General features: G+C 33.6%; 1 protein-coding gene across 1 annotated transcript; it reads left to right on the forward strand.

Moving 5' to 3' along the window:
• Positions 1 to 1,474: 1,474 nt before the first annotated feature.
• On the forward strand, positions 1,475 to 21,134 carry LOC127849956 (hemicentin-1-like). The gene is made up of 10 exons (XM_052382696.1): positions 1,475 to 1,523; positions 1,945 to 1,974; positions 2,983 to 3,051; positions 3,360 to 3,530; positions 4,267 to 4,437; positions 5,023 to 5,193; positions 6,552 to 6,725; positions 7,451 to 7,618; positions 9,048 to 9,171; positions 20,966 to 21,134. Exons 1-10 carry the CDS (start codon positions 1,490 to 1,492, stop codon positions 21,132 to 21,134), a joined length of 1,281 nt encoding a protein of 426 aa, XP_052238656.1. The 5' UTR covers positions 1,475 to 1,489.
• Positions 21,135 to 22,638: the final 1,504 nt, after the last annotated feature.

A 22,638-nucleotide genomic window follows, 5' to 3' on the forward strand; every position in this document is an offset into this window, starting at 1 on the left:
CAGAATGTAAAGACCAAATAGACGTAATTTAATGAATGTCATATTAAGGCTTTTTCTGTAAAATTGGTATTGCATAGGTTTTGATGCTAATTTAATAAAATGTACTTTTTTCAAGTACAGTTCTCGTTTATGTCCTCATTAACTAGTATCTTCAATAACTAACAAGTACACTCTGCAATTACTTAGTATCATCTACATTTAAAATGTTTATTGTTACAGCTTTTGTGTTTTAAATTGATGAAACTCTCTAAATTTCTTTATAAAAGTAAGGTATATATATATATAAAAGTCTTTATAAAATATGATGAGTATTTGTTTTTTGTTTTTTTATTTTGTCAAAATTAAACATGCATACACTGTACCTTTGAATAAATATCTTGTATATTCCACTGCAATTGACAACCGAAGAAATGATAGTTTCAAGTTTCAAGTTTTGGATTGGAACATCAGAACATGGCCTTTGACCATTTACATACAGGTAAACAAAGTAAAGTCTAACTGCATGAGTACATTGCAAATACAATCATCTTAAAAACAAACTACAATAAACATAGTTCAAACATCATGTACAAACGTGTATGTATTACCAACAACTCCATAAGAACAAACAATAATAGATAGAAAATGTAGTTAGGCTTTCATATATATTTAGGGCTCATATGCAGCAAATACTTGTAATTATATCGCGTATTTACATGGAATCAGTAATGAAGCAGAATACCTTGTTCATTACTATAATATTTTGACTAAAGAGTATGTTTTTAAATATCACTGAAGTTGGCGAGTGGATTGAATACACATTGTTATTTGTATATCTTTATGGATTGGTCAAGTAAGTAATAAGCGATATTCGAATTCAACAGTGATTGCGTTACAAAGTTTACATTTGCGTTCTTCCCTGTGTATGTACTTATATCTACCAGTCTCTATTTCCAATTTATAGGCGCTAAATCTAAATCTTGATAACTGTTGTTTACGTGTTTTAATATCAATGCAATCTGAATATTGTGCATACGCGAAATCAGACTTATACATTCTAAAGTATTCTAGTTTCGGTTGGCGATAAAAAGTATCGTGCCACTTCGGAATAAATATTTTAATCTTTTGTTATTGTCATCAGTACAATTTAAACTTTAAATTAAATTATTTACCAAATTTCCATGGCCTATTTGTTCTAATTGGTGTTTAACAAATTCACACAACAGAGTGTGTAATTACTTTAATTTTTTTTCCTAATAAAAATCATTATAAAGATTCTATTGTTCGTTATATACAGTTTGATTAAGATATTCAGGGTTTTGCTTGAATTTAACCAAACATCTAAGGAAACGTTTTTGCATATAATAGAGAATGGAAATCTGCCTAGTTCGCCTAATACAGCGGCATTTGAATGCGAGCACACACGTTTTCTACAACCCTGCTTACAAACCTCTGGTCTTGATACGCCAAACTGTAAGCAATGACATTGCTTTCATAATATGAATGAGCTATGGACGGAATAACAACGCTCGCTCTTCTGCTTGGTATTTTTGTTTTAGTTTTATTAAGCACGAATCTAAACTGTGTTTAGTTAAGAAAAATATTTAATTCAAACTTTGATTTTTAAACATAATTACAAAAATCATGTAATAATATTAATGAGAATAAGATATCAATTTTCATAAATCAATGTTCAATGGTTAATTTTAAGATGCCTTTAATTTACATAAAATAAATACTGAAAAACGTATCTCAACGATACAGTAGTAACATTGTTAGCTAGGATACATAAATACTTTGATCACAACTATTTGCTATTTTATCGCACAATAATAAATGCAAGCAATAACGTTTGTAAAAAATAATCTCTTCTGTATGTTATAAGACATTACTCTTTTAATTGATTGCACATAGGTACCTGTAAAGAACATTTCGTGCATTCATTTTCATAATTTTTTTTTGCAGGATTACTTTTTCCTCGGATTCAGAGCAATGGTAAGTTGATCGTATAATGCATTTAATATTACTAATATACCCACTATTAAGTTTGCATTATGTTTGATGATAAAATCATTAAAACATGTATATCAATATTTAAATGCTAAAACTACAATAACTTTAAACATTATGTTGTAATTAGCTAGATTTATTTAGTTTAATGTTATATATAAATATGAATATGTTAATGTGAACGAATTAAACGCATTAATGCCGCCCAAAATTGTCGCTTTGTATCAATTGTTCATATATTGTACATTGACTGTCGCGTACCACTGGGTCATAAATTGCGTGATCTTTGTCGCATTGTTTTCATTAAAACATTATAACCTTTTGTTCCTTAGTCCTCGTTCAAACATAACAATCTGGTGTTCGCTCATTTTTAGTTTTAGCAGTGTAATGTGTGTCGCTGAATCATTGTTTAAATATTTTCACGTGTATTTCGCCTCCTCTATGTTAAAAAATGAAACTGTAATTGTTGCTTTGTTCTCGATAACATTATACTGTTGATGTCGCTTAATCCACGTACAACCATTGAAGTGTATGTTTGTCTATTATTTTTGTTTCAAACCTTTAACTGTTTTTGTCGTATGGTTTGTGTTCTTATAGTGAACTGCAATTTTCGCTTAATTTTCGCCTTAAAGAGTATTATGCTTGTCGCGCGATTCGTATCTATAAAAAGACTTTGTGTTCGTGTTTTAACATTGTCATAAATGGCATCGTATTTTATGGTTTTAATTGTACTGCGCGTGTTAATCGGTACTCCTTCTTGTTACATCGTTCGGTACCTCTTGAACGGTCTTCATTCTTGGTTTGATGGCTTTATATATATATATATATATATATATATATATATATATATATATATATATATATATATATATATATATATATATATATATATATATATATATATATATATATAGTTTTTACAAAAGTTATATATAAATCTTCGTTCACAAATTGCACTCTTAATTTCGCGTTTTCCTCGTTGACTTTTAACAGCTGACTGCATGGACGACATTACAGTGAACTGTACTATTATGGACGCATTGTTCAGCGTGTGCAACGGAAGTAAGGAACACGCTGCTCTAGTCTGTCCAAAAACTTGTAATCTCTGTAATTATGGTGAGTGCATCTTATTTTTTTGGCGTTTATTACATAACAGCCCAACAATCAAGCATTTGTTCGTTTTTACACATTCCATGATGAAAGTTTTCCATGTAATTTAACTAATTATACACTCATATATGAATGAATGTGTGACGTAAGTTCACTGTATTAGTTCATGTGTGTGACTCAATTGACCATTGGCAACCGTTAAAATGACATATCCTATACGAACGAGTAAGTGCGAGATTTCCCTTTTCTCATTCTTGTAGTAAACGGAAAGTGGACCGAATGGTCCGATTGGTCTGCGTGTACCAGTTCATGTGGCAACACGACGCAGATTAGAAAAAGGTCATGCACAAACCCCAAACCATCAAAGATTGGTAAAGATTGTGAAGGGCCTTCGGAGGAATATAACCATTGCAAGTTGGAACCGTGTCCAGGTAAATCCTTATGCTTGGTTACTGCTTCTGTTAGTATTGTTTCCCTTTGTTTTTCTTCTTTTCTTGATCTTCTTTTGCTTCCAATACTTTTTATAAAATCTTATGTTATAATAAAAAATATATAAAAAAATAAAAATTAATAAATAATAATAATATCAACAATATTAATACCAATATTACTAATACTAATACTAACACTAATAATAATAATAATAATTATAATTATTATTTTAATATTTGTATATATTTATTATTATTATTATTATTATTATTATTATTATTATTATTATTATAGCAATGGTATAAGTACTAGTAGAAGTAGAAATAGTAGTTGTAGAAGAAGTCGTAGTTGTAGTAGTAGAAGTAGTTGAAGTAGTAGTAGTAGTAGTAGTAGTAGTAGTAGTAGTAGTAGTAGTCGTCGTCGTCGTCGTCGTCGTCGCCGTCGTTGTCGTCGTGGTCGTCGTCGTCGTCGTCGTCGTCTTCGTCGTCGTCGTCGTCGTCGTCGTCGTCTCGTCGTCGTCGTCGTCTTCGTCGTCGTCCTCGCCGTCGCCGCCGTCGTCGTCGTCGTCGCCGTCGTCGTCCTCGTCGCCGTCGTCGTCGTCTTCGTCGTCGTCGTCGTCGTCGTCGTCGTCGTCGTCGTCTTCGTCGTCCGTCGTCGTCGTCGTCGTCGTCGTCGTTGCCGTTGTCTTTGCCCCCTTCCTCTTGTCCTTTCTTCTGCCGACCACCATTGTCATAGTGGACGGAAAATGGTCAGACTGGTCATTATGGTCAGCATGCACTACCACTTGCGGCAGCACAACCCAAACGCGAATCAGGGCGTGTTCAAATCCTCCCCCTTCCAACAATGGCACAGATTGCGAAGGCTCATCCGAAGAATATAAGTCGTGTATGCTGGAACCATGTCCCGGTAAATATTTAAGTATATTTATCATAAAGCATTAGTTGTTCCCTTAATTTGTGAATCAAGCGTTCAGAATCGCAACATTTAACAAGTTTTTGAATCGTAGTGTTGCTTTATTCGCATTCACGACAGTTAACCATTGACGCCACCTCGCTATGGGTATAGTTAAAGGGTAAGTAGGCTTTATGTTGGTGTTTTGTTTCAACATATTTCACTTTTGTTTTAAAATGTGGCAATGCAGTGCGTTTCAGCGAAGATTACTTGATCCACAAACGTAGAGAAACATACACTCGCAACCCATTTGGAAATGTATGGACCTTTGTATGTTGTGAGATGGTGTCGTTTTAAAAAAAGAAATCGATGATTTGTGCCGTTCAAAAGCAAATTTTTACCCAATATAATCGCTACTGAAATCGATGTTTAATGAGCTTTTTATATAAAAATATGTGTACATGTTTTGAATTGGATATTTTAATGGTGCTTTTGCTGCTCAGTACCGAAATAAACGTGTCATTTAAAGAACGGTCTTAAGACGTAACTGACATTGAAATTATAGATACATGTATATATTATTAACTAGTTATATTTCAGTCCCTATTGGTTGGAGAACGTGGGGTGAATGGGGATCGTGTTCGACCACGTGTGGTGTAGGAATACAAAGCCGAAACAGGAGCTGCGTTGAGCCTGCTCGTTACAGACTCAGTGATAACTGTTTTGGCGATACAAAAGAACATCAAATATGTATGAAACGTGCGTGTGCAGGTAAACTATTTTCTGATATTAAAAAAAGAAAGAAATGATTATTGTATGTAAAATGAGTTAATACTTAGTTTACTATTGGTTTGAGTACTCGAAATAACGTGTTCATCAGATAGCTTCAAAAATTGCGAGAAAATGTATATTGTCATATAAACTATATCACACTTTAAATTAGGGAACTCAATCCGTGTTGTGTTTACAAATGTTTACGACGCAACCATGTGTTATTATTAGATTAACGAAATACTTTTCATTACGTTGAGCGCAGATGAATATTTAATTTACGGACTAGCAGTCAATTTCAGATATTGTATTTGTATGATGTTTAAACACTTTCAAGGGACTTCTTCCCAGTTTGGTAAAATGACGATTTTCAAAATAATTGCATTAAATTAAAAAATGTTATGCATTATGTTTAAACAAGAGAAATAATGGTTTGAGAAAGAAAAATGTTAAAAATATTGGTTAATTAATGAATAGTCATCCTTCAAAATCGGTAAAATAATGCGGCGTTTGTATCGCTTTGCCTCGATAATCAATTTGCAAATACCTCTTGTAGAATTATAACGCTTTTGTTTGGCCAGATGGCGCAGAGGTAACGGGTTAACTTTTGCTTCAAGAGAATACGGGTTCAAATACCGGGGAAAGCAATATTTGTAATAACTGTTTTTCATGCTAATATAATTAGTTAAGACGATTGAAAACATTAATGAATTTTTAGAAGATATAATTATTTTCAATTTTAAATAATACGAAAATAGGTGAACAAGTCCATTTTAATAACGAGTTAACGACGGCGAGTGCATTATGTGTAATATTTTGCATCATACACAATCGTCATGGAATTTTCATTAAATGTTCTTAACTGTATTGTTTTGGGAAAAGTATTTTAATCAATCACCGCACGGAAGGTGCACACATACAAAACTAGACCATGAATGTTTCAAGCTTTATTATTTGCTATGCGGCTTGCTATTGGTAGTGAATTTAGAATATAACTAAGGCAATGTTTCGCTTAAAATGAGCTAAGACGTTTTCAAGCGGCGGATATTTTAACCTTAAATATCCAAAATAAGTTTACAGTTGTAACATGTTTTGGAAGTATAGGGTAATTATCTGTTGAGTGTCATAAGATCTAAAGTTCGAAGTATGGTAAGATATATATACGATGTACTATTAATACAAAGCTAGTGGCATTATGTTATTTAACTTTCGTCAGAATATTTTACAAACCGTTTCAACATGCCTTCAATTCGAAAAAGTGGGATACACCACTTCCTGTAATGACGTCTGAGTACGCATGCGTAACGTATTTGTGTACAGTATCGTATATTCATTGTGAGTTCAATTTCGTCTGCAAGATGGCGGATGGACCACGTGGTCATCATGGAGTACTTGCTCTGCCTCCTGTGGAGGAGGTATCTACCAGCGATCACGTGGCTGTACTAATCCTTCACCATCACCATATGGGCAGAATTGCGAAGGTCCGAACAATGACGTCGCAACATGCAATTCAGAACTCTGCCCGCAAAAAGGTAGAATTAGGCACACAGTTCATATATCCCTCTTTTCAGTTATCAATTAAAATCAGTATAGTTATATTTTAATCTTCATTCTTGCACCTACATGCTGAATAACAATTGCTTTTAATGGACGCATAATTAATTACTGTGAAGGCATCTGTCCGCTTTTTATCCGTAGCCTAAATTTAAATTATAACGAAACAAATTTGCGGCTATAAGATACGACACCACCAACCTGCTTATTATTACCCGATTTGTGCATTATTGTATGAAACAAAACTGTTATTGTTGTGTAATAAATGCGATACTGATCAAATTAAGTAATACATTAAATATGCAAAAATATATGTTATATAAATATTGCATAATGTACGATAACTATCAAATTTTGTTGTTAACGTTGTGAGTAAAATTGGAAGTAGCAAAATCGTTATCTCGCCTTTTATTTGAAAGCTATAGAGACTTAACATGTACGTAAATACTCAGATCATCTTCTTGCAGGACGAAACTGCAATATTGTTTGTAAAAGGTTGAACTACATAGTTGATTACTTATGTTCATTTTAAGCGGCATACATATCATATTCTTAATAGTTTAATTACAAGCTAATAATAGTTATTTTACTACTTAAAAAAATAATTTCTCAGTTAAAGATATCAAGGGTTTCGTTTGAAATAAAAGGTTGTCCTTATGTACAATATTATATTTATTACTTATACTGACACGTTCAATTGCAGCAGGCGGATGGTCTGGCTGGAGCTCATGGAGCTCGTGTACAGCCACGTGTTTTGGCGGAAACCGTCAGCGTTACCGTGGATGTATCAACCCTTTACCCTCCCCGTTTGGGCAACCGTGTGTTGGTCCGAGTGTAGACGTTGACTCTTGTAGCACTCACAATTGTGCAGGTATGACTAAGTTCGTGATAATGCAGATTGTTTTTGTGTAAATCTCAATATAATTTAGACAAACAAAAATAAGTAAGTATTTTGAAACATATTATTATTGAGGTGATGTTTCAGTAAATCTTGCATTTATTTATGTGTACATCAAATTAAATGAGTAAATACTGGATATATCTTTACTACTGTATTACAGTAGAGATGCAATACTCGAGCTGGCGATTTCTCGAAAACTGGCAATAACTTGAGCATTAAAGGAAGTCCCAAACATTTTTCTTTAGTTTTTATATAAAAATACCCGCATTAACTCAAACATGCGATTTTCGATAACTCGAGGATGTTTGCTGGTCCCTGAAAGGCATTTCACACTTATTAACTGGCAATTATTCGAAGACACTTTCTGGTCTGGTGGATGCTCAAAATATTCGAGTTGTGAAAACAGCACAATAAAGCAAACAAACAACGCTTGATTAGGTGTGAAGTAAGTTGCAGTTTGAGAAACACTGTAAATTGTCATCCTTTGATATGCAAATAAAAGCTACACAGTTTTAATTATAATTCAATAAATACCGACAATCGATAATTATGATAAAATGTATGGTATCAAAGAGAGCGCAGCAGAAAATACATCGGATTCCGTGTAGTGATCATGTTGTGTTTTAGTTTTTTTTTATGCCCATGTACGTACCTTGTAAATAAAGCGTTGGCAGTCAGAATTTAAGCGTCACAAACCAAAACAGTAAAAAAAAACATGGATTACTTGAAACCTGCGATAACTTGAGCATCGAGGTCAGTCCCGTGCGACCTCGAGTTATCGCAGTTTTACTGTAGTATAACAAACTGCAGTTTTTAGATGACCAACAGTGTTAAGAACGATTGAGTTAAAAAACGTTTAGTTGTATAATTCTGCAAATGAATTTTTACTTGATATTGATTTCAATCATACTTTTTATATTTGTACGATACTTTCATACGAGCTCATGTTGACATTCTAAATGTAAAGAATAAACAATTTCAAGTCACCACAAATGCGTTTCATCATAGCCGAGTATAAAGGTATTCAAGTTTTTTTGATTTCATGAACTATTAAAACAACTGACTCTATGCGCCATTTTGCCGATTTTTATCAGTAGAAAGATGTTTGTGTAACAGTGTACTACAACACCATCTGAGACCATTCCAACATATATTCAATTAGGCCACACTTGTACAACATTTGGCCTGGTCGATCAAACGTCGAATTGCAAGTGATAGTTTAAATACATGATATTTCTCGAAAATGCCAATTTCGATCAAAGGTGTCAAGCAAAGCTAGTGTAAACAATATTTAAATGATTTTTAATGTCTCATAAAGTAAATATTGAACACCCGTATGTGTTTGCAATATTAATATAGTTTAATATAAATAAAATGACCTACGAGTTCTTGTTTTAAGCCCGACTGAATTCTCGTCGCTTTGAAATATTCCTGAACAGTCAGTGGGGAACAGTGTGTAACGATCAATTTGATGCCAATAACAATGGTGCTAAAGTGGTTTGCAGGATGCTGGGTCTTCCCACGTAAGCAGTGATTATTTTTCTTTCTATAGCATGTTTCGTCCGATAAACCGCATAGAGTTTGATTTTAAGGTTTATTGTTGTCATCTTTTTTAAATGGAGAGTTTCTCAATCCGTGTTATCTGAAAAATGTTTATAAAAGTATTTTTTTTATATATTTAAGATTGGAAATTACTGTGTTTATGAATAACCGTATTATACTTAATTCTTACGTTATGTGTTTATTAGTTTCTTATCATTTGTTATAAAATATTTCTGCAAAACAAAACATTTTACAATCCAAAAATTAAAAACGTTGTTTAAAGAACTGCATTGGGTGTGTTGATGCATTGTGTTTATCTGCAATATCACAATGCTATGGAAAGCCAATGGGGACACCCGCTAAAATACATATAATTATATAGCAACTATCGGGATTATCATTTTTCGCGGAACTTTCACTTTCCGCGAAAAACCAATGTCAACATGGCCAAAAAAAATTACATAATAATCGAAATCTAAAAAGCGCGGAACTTTCATATATTTTCCGTCGCTAGGTGTTAGAATCCCTAGTTACCCGATAAATTTGATTGGATCCGATACTTAGAAATAACCAATCAGAAACTTTGTAACAAATGGAACACAATAGCACTTAGTTCAGTAAGTGTAACGTTTCAAGATGGCGGAGCGAATTACATTGTTATTGTTTCTACTGGATATTTTCGCAGATACTTCGAAAAAAGATCAAATTGGGATCAATAGCTTTATTGCATACGATCATTTACATGTATTGCCAGGTTTGTATTTGTACTTTTTTAATATTGTGTAAAACTATCCGATAATATGCATAATGTTGAACATCGGCTTTGTTAATCACTTAATCATGTTAAATTGTTAATGACTACTGTTATTGACTATTGTAATCTCAATTTTTGTTTTCAACCTATTTATTAGAATAAGATATTTCGAATCCGTTTTTAGTTTCGTTATAGCTGACGTAGATTAAAGCATTTCGTCATAAGTTAATAAATAAAATTATTAATTTATTTATGTTTTTATATATTTATATTTTATTTATAATTTTTGTAGGTATGCGTTGCTAGTAATGGTTGAAGATATGCCAAACAAATTGTGCCACTCAATACAGACAGATTTCAGGTCTCAATTGCGACTTCAAAGGTCAACATATCACTGATATCAGATTTGTCAGCTATTGGTTTGTATTATTCTTATCCACATTGCAGCAAGAATAACTGGATAACTTAACTATTCAATAGCTAGTACATGCAATTTACATTAATCATATTTCTAAATCATGCACTGAATGCGGCAAATTCTCTACTTGAAAGTATTGAATGTTGGAAGTTTTTGTATTTTACTCCCACACTTCCTTTAAGAAAGTGCTGTAGAGTGATTGGAAATCTATTTCTTTAAAGTATTAATAAGTGAATAGACCCTGTTCACAATAAGCCAATAGCGCATAGTCAAATGACTCGCAGAATTCCAGAATGAGGCTTAATGTGTAGAGATTTCTAATAGTGCATCGCAATGTCCCTCTGCTTTTGATGATTCGGCGACTTAATGATATTGCAGACACAAGTTGACTTTGTCAGAAATAGTCGTTAAAACATACTTTTCATTTTAAGTGCCAATATATGAAATACATTTTCTTGGTTAAAGTACTTGTTTGTATTCAATTTTTTGCACAAATTATGACACTCTGACTCTCCAGGTATGGCTTTCAATACTTAGTGTGTGTAAATTGACAGTCCAAAACTAATTGGATTATCTGACACTCGTTGTTTGCGCATTATTAGGGCGATCAATCAATTATTTTGTTTTTTGATATATCTTGCGTGTAAATGCCCCTGTATTCAGCACAATCCCATAACCTCGTTATGATAAGATACTGTGCAGACAATTACTAAATAACAATGTGATGTCATAAACCACAGGTTGAAGATATCTGGTCATTAAACACAATTAATGACACCTCCATGTATTGTATGTAACAAGCCTTCTTGTGGTTGTAGCATTGCGTAGTCATTTCTTGAAATAATTTAACGCCAAATACTCTATTGTTGCTTTTATTGCACATAAGAGATATTGTCAACATCGAAAGTCATCTGTCCAAACATATTGTCAGAAACTAAATACTGTATAGATATGAGCCAGTTTTATCATAATTATAAAGTGCTTTATACCTACATATTTTAAATATTTCAAAAATTTAATGCTAAACATTAGTGTCATTTTCTTCAATTTATAGGGCTCAGTCTTATGGTTGATTTAACTATTACACGTTCTATCATTCATGAAATAGTACACACACTAATACATTCATACCTTTGAGAATTGTAGTTTCATTGTATATAATACTTTGTATTGTAATTTATGACTTCGATTTGTGCAATAATCCATGTTTAGTCTTCAGACCACATTTACTATGATGCTTATGGGTAACTCCTGTTTTTATAAATATAAAATAACATTGATTAATATGCACTAATAGTACTAAATATTATGTTGTTGAATTATTACTTAGGTTCTATAATTTTTATTTATAATTACTTATCAATTTATTGACTTAACACATGTGAAGGTTGTCTGTATGCATATTTTTGACTTAATTGTAATCAATGTCAGTGCGCATTAAAATCTCGATATTCAACTCAATTTGCAAAGCAAAAGAAAATGCAGTTACAAGTTCAGCCTCGTTCTGCAATTCGACGCGTCACGTGATATGATAGGTATCTAAAAATAGTATCAGTGTTCATATTGTGAAACTGGTCTATTATTCCAATCCATTATGATTAATTCGATGAATCAAGTTTATTTTTGTTAAATACCTGTTAAATATTTTGAAATTTATTTTTATCACATAAAAGTTACCGGTATGTATAGGGAATTGAGTTAACTACACTTTCTTTTAAAAGAAATTTATACTGTAAATGTATGCTTCATTTATTTTGTAGGAATTATGTGAAACTGTGGCACCATGTATGGTACGTGAGCGCACAATGTCTGTTGGCAAAAGGATATTGGAATTAGCAAAGGTAAATTATATGTGAAGAAGTCTTGACAATTGTGAATCTGATTAGTTTTTATAGCCTTCATATATATAATTATATATATATATATATATATATATATAAAGCTGAAGGCGTATTTATGAAAAATCCTGTAATCAAGTGTGCAATCTGTTACATTTAATTTATTAACAATCAAATGAGACATAACTTAGAAGCTTCACTCTATTTATTCAATACTTTGTCAGGCTGGCGTAGTGGATATGGTGTCCGCCTAGTGATGGGAATGTTTTTGGTTCAACCCTGTTTATTAGCGTTCTCTTTATATTCATATATACCAAGGCAAGTACTGATTATTCCCAGAAAATGGACTCTAGAATGTCTTAATAATCTTAAAGCTTTCAATGCAATCAAGCTTAAATGAAATGGCTAAACTCTAGCATGAATTATACTTTTGTATTTCAGGTACTCAACATAACGCAGTCATTTCAACATGTAGTCTTGTCAGCAATGATGGAGCAGTACATCAGATTTCCAGAATCTCGGTATGAGCTGAAGACCATTGCCGATGGATTTCATCAACGATGTGGAATGCTTGGCGTTGTAGGGGCTGTTGATGGAACCCACAGTGCATTACTGCTCCAACATCCGAGCATAGGTCCTTGTTTATCAGCAGTTTAGTTCTTCAAACAGTCTGTGACAGTCACTTGATATGTTTGGACATATGCCCTGGATGGCCAAGTTCTGTGCATGATGCCCATGTATATAGCAACGGCCCAGTGGCGCATTAAATGGAAAATCTTCCGCATGAGTACCATGTTCTCGAGGATTCAGTATACCGCCTGACAAGAAATCTTGTTCCGTATGGAGGCCATGGACATTTGTATCATTTGCAAAAGATACTGCGATAGTTGTGCCTGTGTTCATGCTTAATAGTTGATTAACAATTGGAAGCCATAACCTGTATTGTAGGATGGTGTTGGTGGGACAATGATTTTTGTGAAGGTAATAAGTCTGGAAAAGATAATTAAAAGTCAAAGAGTTATGCTATTGTTAAGCATGCTTTATTGATTTGTAATGTGTGAAAGATAGCATTATTAACAGAATAAAATGTCCATAATTTGAATATTCTACTGTTTTCAGCAACATTTAATTTGTTATAGTACAAAATGCTGTATTATGTTATATCATGACCTGTTTCGTGAACAATGACATTTCAATGTATATTTATGCCCCCCTTCGAAAAAGAGGGGGTATATTGAATTGCACATGTCCACCAAATGGTTTCCGGATGATAACTAAAGAACGCTTACGCCTAGGATCAGGAAACTTCACAGGTACATTGATCATGACTCGCAGATGACCCCTATTGATTTTCAGGTCACTAGGTCAAAGGTCAAGGTCACGTTGACTAGACACAGTAAAATGGTTTCAGGATGATAGCTCAATAACGCTTATGCCTAGGATCATGAAACTTCATAGGTACATTGATCATGACTCGCAGATGACCCCTATTGATTTTCAGGTCACTAGGTCAAAGGTCAAGGTCACGGTGACTCGAACCAGTAAAATGGTTTCCGGATGATAACTCAAGAACGCTTACGCCTTGGATCATGAAACTTCATAAGTACATTGATCATGACTCGCAGATGACCCCTATTGATTTTCAGGTCAATAGGTCAAGGTCATGGTGACTTGACACAGTAAAATGGTTTCCGGATGAAAACTCAAGAAAGCTTACGCCAAGGATCATGAAACTTCATAGGTACATTGATCATGACTTGCAGATGACACATAATGTTTTTCAGGTCACTAGTTTACTTGAAATGTTTTGACTATTTCTATGTACATAAAACATTAACATGGGTAAAGCATGTTCGAAAATGTCAATTCATCTATTTTTTTTATCTTTCATTATACTTTTGTATCCTTGAAGGCAGAAAGGCTTTGCAGCCCTTGCCACCCAGAGCGGATTAATTCTATATTTAATGCTTTGCAGGATCATTAGAGATGACAGCATGAAAGAGCTATACTAACTTTGCTTATTTATGTATTTATTACATGTATCTACCTATAGAAGTATGTTTTGTTCATAGAGTTTGAGACATAATCATATTATGTGGTGGTTGTACATGCATAACTTTTTTATTCCTGGTTTTGTGTTATTTACTATATCGCCTTGCATCATGCATAGATTAGTGTACAAGTAGTACTGCTTTGTTAGTTGTAAAATATTTTATGTTAAATAATAAAATAAACATTAAATGGGTGGATCTGGTCGGCTGTATGGGGAGGAGGAGGCTGAATATGTCCCGAAATTAGTCAGTGAAAACCAAGATTTGGTCAGGGCAAAGTCAGTGAAAAGTCAGGGAATTTTATTTCATCAGGTTGGTGGCAACCCTGATAAACTACATAGCAACTTCATATTTGGCTTACTGGGGTGGGGGGGGGCATAGTGTTTCTCAAAGAAATCTTGTTGATAATTTGTCAATGGGTGTTACACGCATTAGCCCTACCATTAGCTCAAAAAGTAATTGCTTAGTAGTTTTGCCACCTAGATAAAAATACTTCTCAGGAACAATTGCATTTGGGAAAGTTTATGGCTAGTAAAATTTGGATTCCTTTGGGTTACCCAAGGTTACCAATTTATGTTTAATGAATTTGCAATAAAAAGTTTTGACAGAATTTTCCAACATGTCACAACATGTCGAAAAAGTGTATGGAATAAAGTGGAAGTTGATTTAATGTGTAATACACATGTATATGCTTCTTTGATTCAAAGTTTGTGTTTTCACTAAAACTGCAAACATACTAAGCTTTATGGTATTGCAACTAAATAAAAGATTCAGATTTAAAGATTCAGATTTAAATTGTATTATTTGAATGAGCTTTATAATGCATATGAGTCTCGCTCTGTGAAAAAGAGGTTTTAATCATGTGCGTTCCAGATTAGCCTGTGCAGACTGCACAGGCTAATCAGGAATGACATGTAACACACATGCATTTAACCCCCTTTTCACAGATCAAGGCTCATATATGTTCAATAAACCAAAGATAATCAAAAACAAAATGAGAATTTTAACCCTTTACCACTCAAAAACGCATTCGAGAATAAATCTAATCTAGTAAGAAAGGTACTAGATTAAAGTTTTAAAGGCTTTGTTTCCAACCCAAGGATACTGATGAGCAGCAAATAGCATAAAACCTGAGCAGACTGAGAGTTGCTCGCAGGCTGTTCTGGTTTTATGAGGTTTGCATGTAGCCATTTTAACTTTGCCTCAGAGCAGGAAAAGGTTTATAATAACACAACAGCAATTATACTTCAGTCGTTTTTAAGACTTCCAGTCAAAGTGCCATAGCACCTATAAATTTGATATGTAGTTATTTCATTTCAAAGAATTGTCCAGTGGTAAAGAAGTTTACTCTATAAGACCCTGGTTTGAATCCCCATGAAACCAAATTATCGTTTTCTTTAATCAATGCAGCCTGGCTTTAATAGAACAGATGTTCATACTATTGCAAGTAACTTGCAACTGCCTAACTAGAATCGGAGATGGTGGAAGGCAAACGGCTATACAACTTATATTATCTATTCATACACAAACAATACACGGTTGATTAACAGTATCTTGTACAGCATTCATCTAATGCTACAGCAAAATTTTCTTACAAATAATACTACAAGAAACACAAGTCATCAAAAACTTAACTTTATTGCATCAACCATTCAGCAGGAATAAAATATAAACAGAAAAGTCATGGCATTTTTTTCATCTGAACATACAAGTCTTGATATACAATCCCATATTAGCATAATTATAAAAACGACAGTTTAATATTATTTCGTTTTATATGTCAGCATAAAGACAAGATAGTATTCACTGTTCAATGAAATACAAGCATTCCTCTTACAATTGCTTTTAAACTAATGAACTGTACCTTTTCTAGAATTCCAGAATGTTAATATAACAAGAGATGTGTTTGTTAGAAACACAATGCCCCCTATTGCGCCGCTTTGAAATAAATTTTCAACATATCATTTGGCAGGTTTAGAAATTATCTCCCTTTTAAAGCTTATTACTTCCCTTGGATTGTATTTTATGACTTTTGACCTTGGAGGATGACCTTGACCTTTCACCACTCAAAATGTGCAGCTTTATGAGATACATATGCATCAAATAAAATTTGATTTGATTTGATTTGCCAAATATAAAGTTGCTATCTTCAATATTGCACAAGTTATGGCCAATGTTAAAGTTTTCGGACAGACGCACAGACTGACAGACAGACGGACTGTCAGACAGTTCAACTGCTATATGCCACCCTACCGGGGGCATAAAACATGATGAAAGATGAGCTTTTTCTTGTCTTTAAATCACTTGATACTTTACAATGACCAAACAATACAAATCAACATACAAATTATCCAACAAAATATATTTTAATGAAACAATATTTTAATTCAACAATAGGAATAGCTTAAGGTTGCAACGTATTACAGTCATCGTGTCAATCTAAGCAATTTGCTGCAAAGAATAAAATCATATAGAGATGTCCACAACGGATGATGTGCAAGATGGTTATTACAAGGATGTGAACAACAGATGACATGCAAGCTTGCTCTAAGACAGATATCCACAACAGAGACTGTCCTTGCTGGCTCTGACTCTAATGTCCACAAGAAATGACATGCAAGCTATCTCTTACTGATGTTCTTAACACATAACATGCCAGCTGGCTCTAACACAGATGTCCACAACAGATGACGTGCAAGCTAGCACTAACACGGATGTCTACAATAGAGGATCTTCAATCTAGCACTAACACGGATGTCCACAACAGAGGACATGCAAGCTCGCTCTTCACGGATGTCCACAACCGATGACGTGCAAGCTGGCTCTAACACAGATGTCCACTACAGATGACGTGCAATCAAGCACCAACACGGATGTCCAAAACAGAGGACGTTCAAGCTAGCACTAACACGGATGTCCACAAAGGGACATGCAAGCTGGCTCTAACCAGGATGTCCACAACAGATGACATGCAAGCTGGCTCTGACTCGGATGTCCACAACAGATGATGTGCAAGCTGGCTGTGACTCAGATATGTACCCAGAAGATGATGTTCAAGCTGGAAACACTGCTACAGCTATAAAATACAAAAAAAACATGTTTCATACTTGCATTAGTTTCTTTCTATTTCTTCCCAATACAGAACATAATACTAATTTGCATTCTGCTATTGATATCTGAAGGTTTACCAGATGCTTTGTGTGAAGATAGTTCATACCAAAAATTAGCCTTAAAACACTTTTTAGACATAATTTGGTTTCTGCTTTGGGAAAAATAGCATAGAATGCATTGGTTATGTCAAATTATTTTGACTAAGTTGGCTTGCCATGCAGACAAAATGTTGAATTTTGATACCTATTTTGATAAAAGGTTTCAAAATTTAACATTTTAAGACATTCTAAGGTCTTACAGTTAACAGATTATAGTATTATTGACAGTCATTGAGCTTGTAAAACATTAAGTTTTTTTCATATTTGTGTGACGGTTAAATGTAATAATCAAAATCTTGTTCTGAATGCCGGTCAAATCGTTCCGTGGTGAACACCTACCCATAATGGTCAACATTTACCTGTTTTTTGGTCAACTTGTACCTACCCGAAGTAAACCTGTACCCGATATACAGAAATAGGTGTAGGATGGTCAGTTTATAAGTCAAACTCATAGAGACAATGTTTATTTTCCTCTTAATGTTTCCACTTTAATTATCTAAGCATAAGATCGTCTGAATTAACATCTCTTTCTTACACAAGTTGTCTGCTGCAGATATGTATGCAGCAGAGAAAGGGTTAATGAAAAAAGACACTTGAGGTTGGTGTCTTTCAGGGGTTTTACAATTGTGACAAAACAAGACAAATGTTACCAGCTGAATAGTTTGAATGAGGTACGAGTTGATCAAGGTGAGAGTTGACAAAATGGGTACGAGTTGAACAAGGTACGAGTTGCCTTTTAATGGGACGAATTGCCTGTAAAGCCTTGTTCTTTTATGTTGTAATTATAGATGTATAGGGTGCTGGAATAAAACAATAACAATAACTTGGCGCTCTACTAACTGAGCTTAAGGGAAGATGATTCTTACCCACAAACACTATATTTCATTTGTTGACGTGTTCATGTTTTATCAGTCTCAGAGACGTTTGCATATCGGCAAATCGTGTAAACAACACTCGATACTCTTTAGCTGTTTTAATTGCATTCAAATTCATAATTCATGTATGTTAAATACTAACCATGTGGCAAATGTCATCAAAATTGATCCATCTTTCGCCCTTTAAAGGTTTTGTGTTAATGTTAAACAACTGCCATCATGATGACTGCATGAATGCTGGATAAGACGCGTGTTTTGATTGGTTCTTTCTAGGTGTCGGAACCAATCAAATTTTATCGCGTAACCACATAGCAACCCGAATTTCGTGCAGTAATTCAATGCTATTGAAAAATCGCGCGGAGTAATGAATCTTCCGCGTGATTTTTGATAAACAACCCGCAATTTACATAGCAACCCGACTTTTGTACAGAAGTTCAATGTCTAATTATTCCGACGGAAGATATGAAAATTCCGCGCGATTTTTAGACCCCGCTTTTTGTACGTCGTTTAATCGACAATTGTTCCGAGGAAGATACGAAAGTTCCGCGCGATTTTTGCACAGTTCGCGAAGATGAGGAATGAACGTTCCGCGCAATTTTTGAACCCGCTTTTTTTCTACAATGATTTGCACTATTCCGCGAAAATATGGATTCCCGAGATTCCTACATGAAAGTTCCGCGAAAAATGAAAATTCCGATAATTACTATATAATTATTTGTATTTTAGCGGGGATCCCCTTTGGCTTTCCATACAATGCAACGAAATCGCATGTTATGGAAGAGTTGATAATTATAACAATTAATGGCGTATGCACCATTTCATTAGCAAAAACCTACAGAATTGACGAAAAGGTGTAGTTTGGTAACGACAAACTTCATTTTAAATTTTGCAAAACTAATCTTGTTGTGCGCTTACAGATTTCTTATGCCGCTGTCTCTAGTGAGCTAGGCAGATTTCCAATTTCTACGATATGTAAACAACGGGCATTTAGTTATTGGATTAAAATCAAACCAAATCCGTAATCTCATATGCACGCTGTTTATAACGTACAATGTAATCTTTACAATGAATTTAGTAGGGATAACATGAGCAATAACTCATCTCTGTGGTGTGCATTTGTTAAAAAAAAGCAACACAACAACAATCAGAACAACTAGGATACGGACTTGTATTCGATAATGTAATTAACAATTTTAATTGTTCTAATGTAATTGACCAAAGATTAAAATACCAATTTATTCAAAATTGGCACGATACAAGTTATTACCAATCGAAACTAGAATACAGAATTCGCGTATGAAAAAATATTTAGATTGCATCACTACTTAAAATCACAAAGTGTTCCTTATGGCAATTGCCGAAATTTCAACGTCAGATGTGGTTTCGTAAAATATATGTTTGTAGATACAAAATGCTCGTTTTTATTATTGTTTTGCATATCTATTCATACGACACATGAACACTAAAATGGTGTTCGTGTGTCGTATGAATAGATATATTCGCGGGAATTAATTGTGGCCACAAATAAATAAAAACGAGCATTTTGTATCTACAAAAATCTATGTAATCATACCACATCTAGCGTTGAAATTTTGGCTATTGCTATAAGGAACACTGATTGTTAAGGTGTTAACTTTATTTTACGAAATTCTTAACGAAATTTTCGTTGATTTTGAGCGTTATAGAGACTTTAACAATGCAGCCAGATTCATTACTGATGCCATGAAACTCCGTGAGGACAAATTACAAGCATTTAAATCTTCTTAAGTAAATAAAAAGCAAACAAGTTATATATAGACAATAAAGTAATCCTTACTTTATTGTCTATATATAACTTGTTTGCTTTTTTCTATTTTGTTGTTGTTTATATTACACGTTTCTGCATATTTTCTAAACACTTTCATTGTAGTTTGTGTTTATTTGCATAATATGATTTGAATTGTATTGATGCACTTTGACTATACTTTGTTTACTTGTATTAAAATCGTCAAAAGCGTTTTGCCGATATTCCAATAAAAAAACTTGAAACTTGAACTTGGTAATACATACTAAAATATATTTTCTGTATTCTAGATGCGGAGACTAATTGTCTTGTATTCGCGTGTTAGGTTATTTGTATCGTATGCTTTTGTCGTCCTAAACCATACCCATCTATCTTATGTTTTATTTTATAAATAATTTTTATTGAGACAACAATTATTGAGTTGCACCGGAACAACTTAAAACAATGCATAAGCTTTTAGGTAGACATGACTTTATTGTATTCCCACATCGAATGCATTGTTTGAAAGTATTGGACTTTCCAAAGAATGTCTTGGACTTTCCAAACAATTGTAATGTTTAAAAGTGTTAAGAAATAGTTTATGAGACACATGTGTGTGGTTGAATAAATGTCATAATACCAAAAAGGTGGCTACTTGGCATTTCCTATTACAATTTATAAACAGCTCCCGAATAACTAGTGTAAGTGCATACTTATTATTTCCTGCGATACGTGTACCGTTATAAAAAGTTGATGCAAAAAATATTGGTTCACACCGTTGAGTGTTCTGTTATATATCTCATACATACACGCAATGTATTAATTAGTACAAGTCGTTAGAAACATGTGTTTGTTATTTTTGTTTCAGCTCCAATGCAATGTATATAGACCCGGAGGATGGACCAAGCTCAATGCCTATCTGGTTGGACGAAGTCATTTGTACCGGGAACGAAGAGAGCTTGTTAAATTGCGACCGTAATTCTGTTGGGGTTCACAACTGTGGTCACACAGAGGATGTCGGTGTGTTGTGTTTTTAATGCATTTAGAATTAAACAAAAAGCAATTGAATAAACTGCTACGCTTCCGTTGGACATTATGATCAACTGTGCTTGTCTGTAATATTCGTTTACTAATTATTCAGATTTTCTAAATGTTGATTGTTGATATTTCGGAATAGTGTATTTCATGTACATACCATTAAGTTGTTACCATGATCTATATTTTCACGTACATGGTATAGTACCCATTTATTAGTAAGGCTTATTCTAACCATATTGCTAACGTGCAGGAATAAATCCATCGTCGACGCTGTTCAAATTTTTTGTATTAAAAACTTAAATCGATTAAGTCAGGCAAACACACACAAACACACTTATACACGCATACACGGTCGCTGTCTTAACCATATAACCACTTATATCTGTCTTTTTTACACGTTCGATTTTGAGTAAGCGCCCGGGTTAACGCATTTATGTTGCAGGTTGCTATTAAGCATTGCTCGTATTATTCTTTTAAATATATTTTCTGCATGTGTTGTAGCCAGCTTGTAACGTTACACCAATTCTTTTATTAATACATAGATGTGCTGTGCATGAATTCTTCACAAAACAAGAAACATACTATTCAGCTTTAAGCTTCCGCCTTGAATTCGTTGCCTTTACGCTATACATTCTGTTGAAACGTAACAGTGTATATTCTATTATACATGCACACAAGTTTTGCAATGAACATGTTTAAATTATAGGTCGTCCAATTTGTTTCTCCATAAAAGTATTCTGCTTTTGTAATAAGAACATTGTGTAAATGGAGAAAGAAAACGTTGAACCATGTGTTTTCTTTGCACAATTAAACATATATTTCAATTGTATGTGTTAGAATGTGAATTGTGTTTTATTTACGTTCAATAAAAATTGTATTTCGCATAATCATATACTGATATATCCCGTTTAAACTGCACAAAAACATGAGAGCTAGTAGCAAAATCTTCATGAATACCAAGTACATCAAGTAAAGATATACGCAAGCGCAATACCAATAACAGGGCTATATTTCAGAAGCATTTTCATAAAAAAATGTGATTTTGTGAAGCGATAGTTGGAATTCATTGTTAAGGAAATATTGTTTATGGAATTTTTTAAAAACATTTTTAACGATTGAATAATTATACCGTCAAAACAAGTAAAACATTGCCTGAAAACAGGCAGTGAGCATTGTTTAAAACAGCGTTATAATGGAGTCGGATTTGTTACTGTAGGTCTGTGGGGATTTTCATAATGTCTTAAATTGTTTATTAGTTTATATCATGTTAACGTTTCTTTATACTGTCTTTATTTAAAAGAACTACAGTAATGATTATTTTTATTTTGCTTTTGACGATGCAAACAGCATCGTCCAAGGAATCATAACCATCAAAAAAAAAATCACAATGGCGACCTATGTAAAAGACCGAGCCAGTCCGATTGAGATAACTCGATTTTTCAGTTACTTCCCTTTTGCATTCGCCACTGCGTAGGAGATTGCTCGTCATTGATAACATTCTCC

The sequence above is a fragment of the Dreissena polymorpha genome, chromosome 11, assembly GCF_020536995.1.
Source record: "Dreissena polymorpha isolate Duluth1 chromosome 11, UMN_Dpol_1.0, whole genome shotgun sequence".
Taxonomy (NCBI): Eukaryota; Metazoa; Mollusca; class Bivalvia; order Myida; family Dreissenidae; genus Dreissena; species Dreissena polymorpha.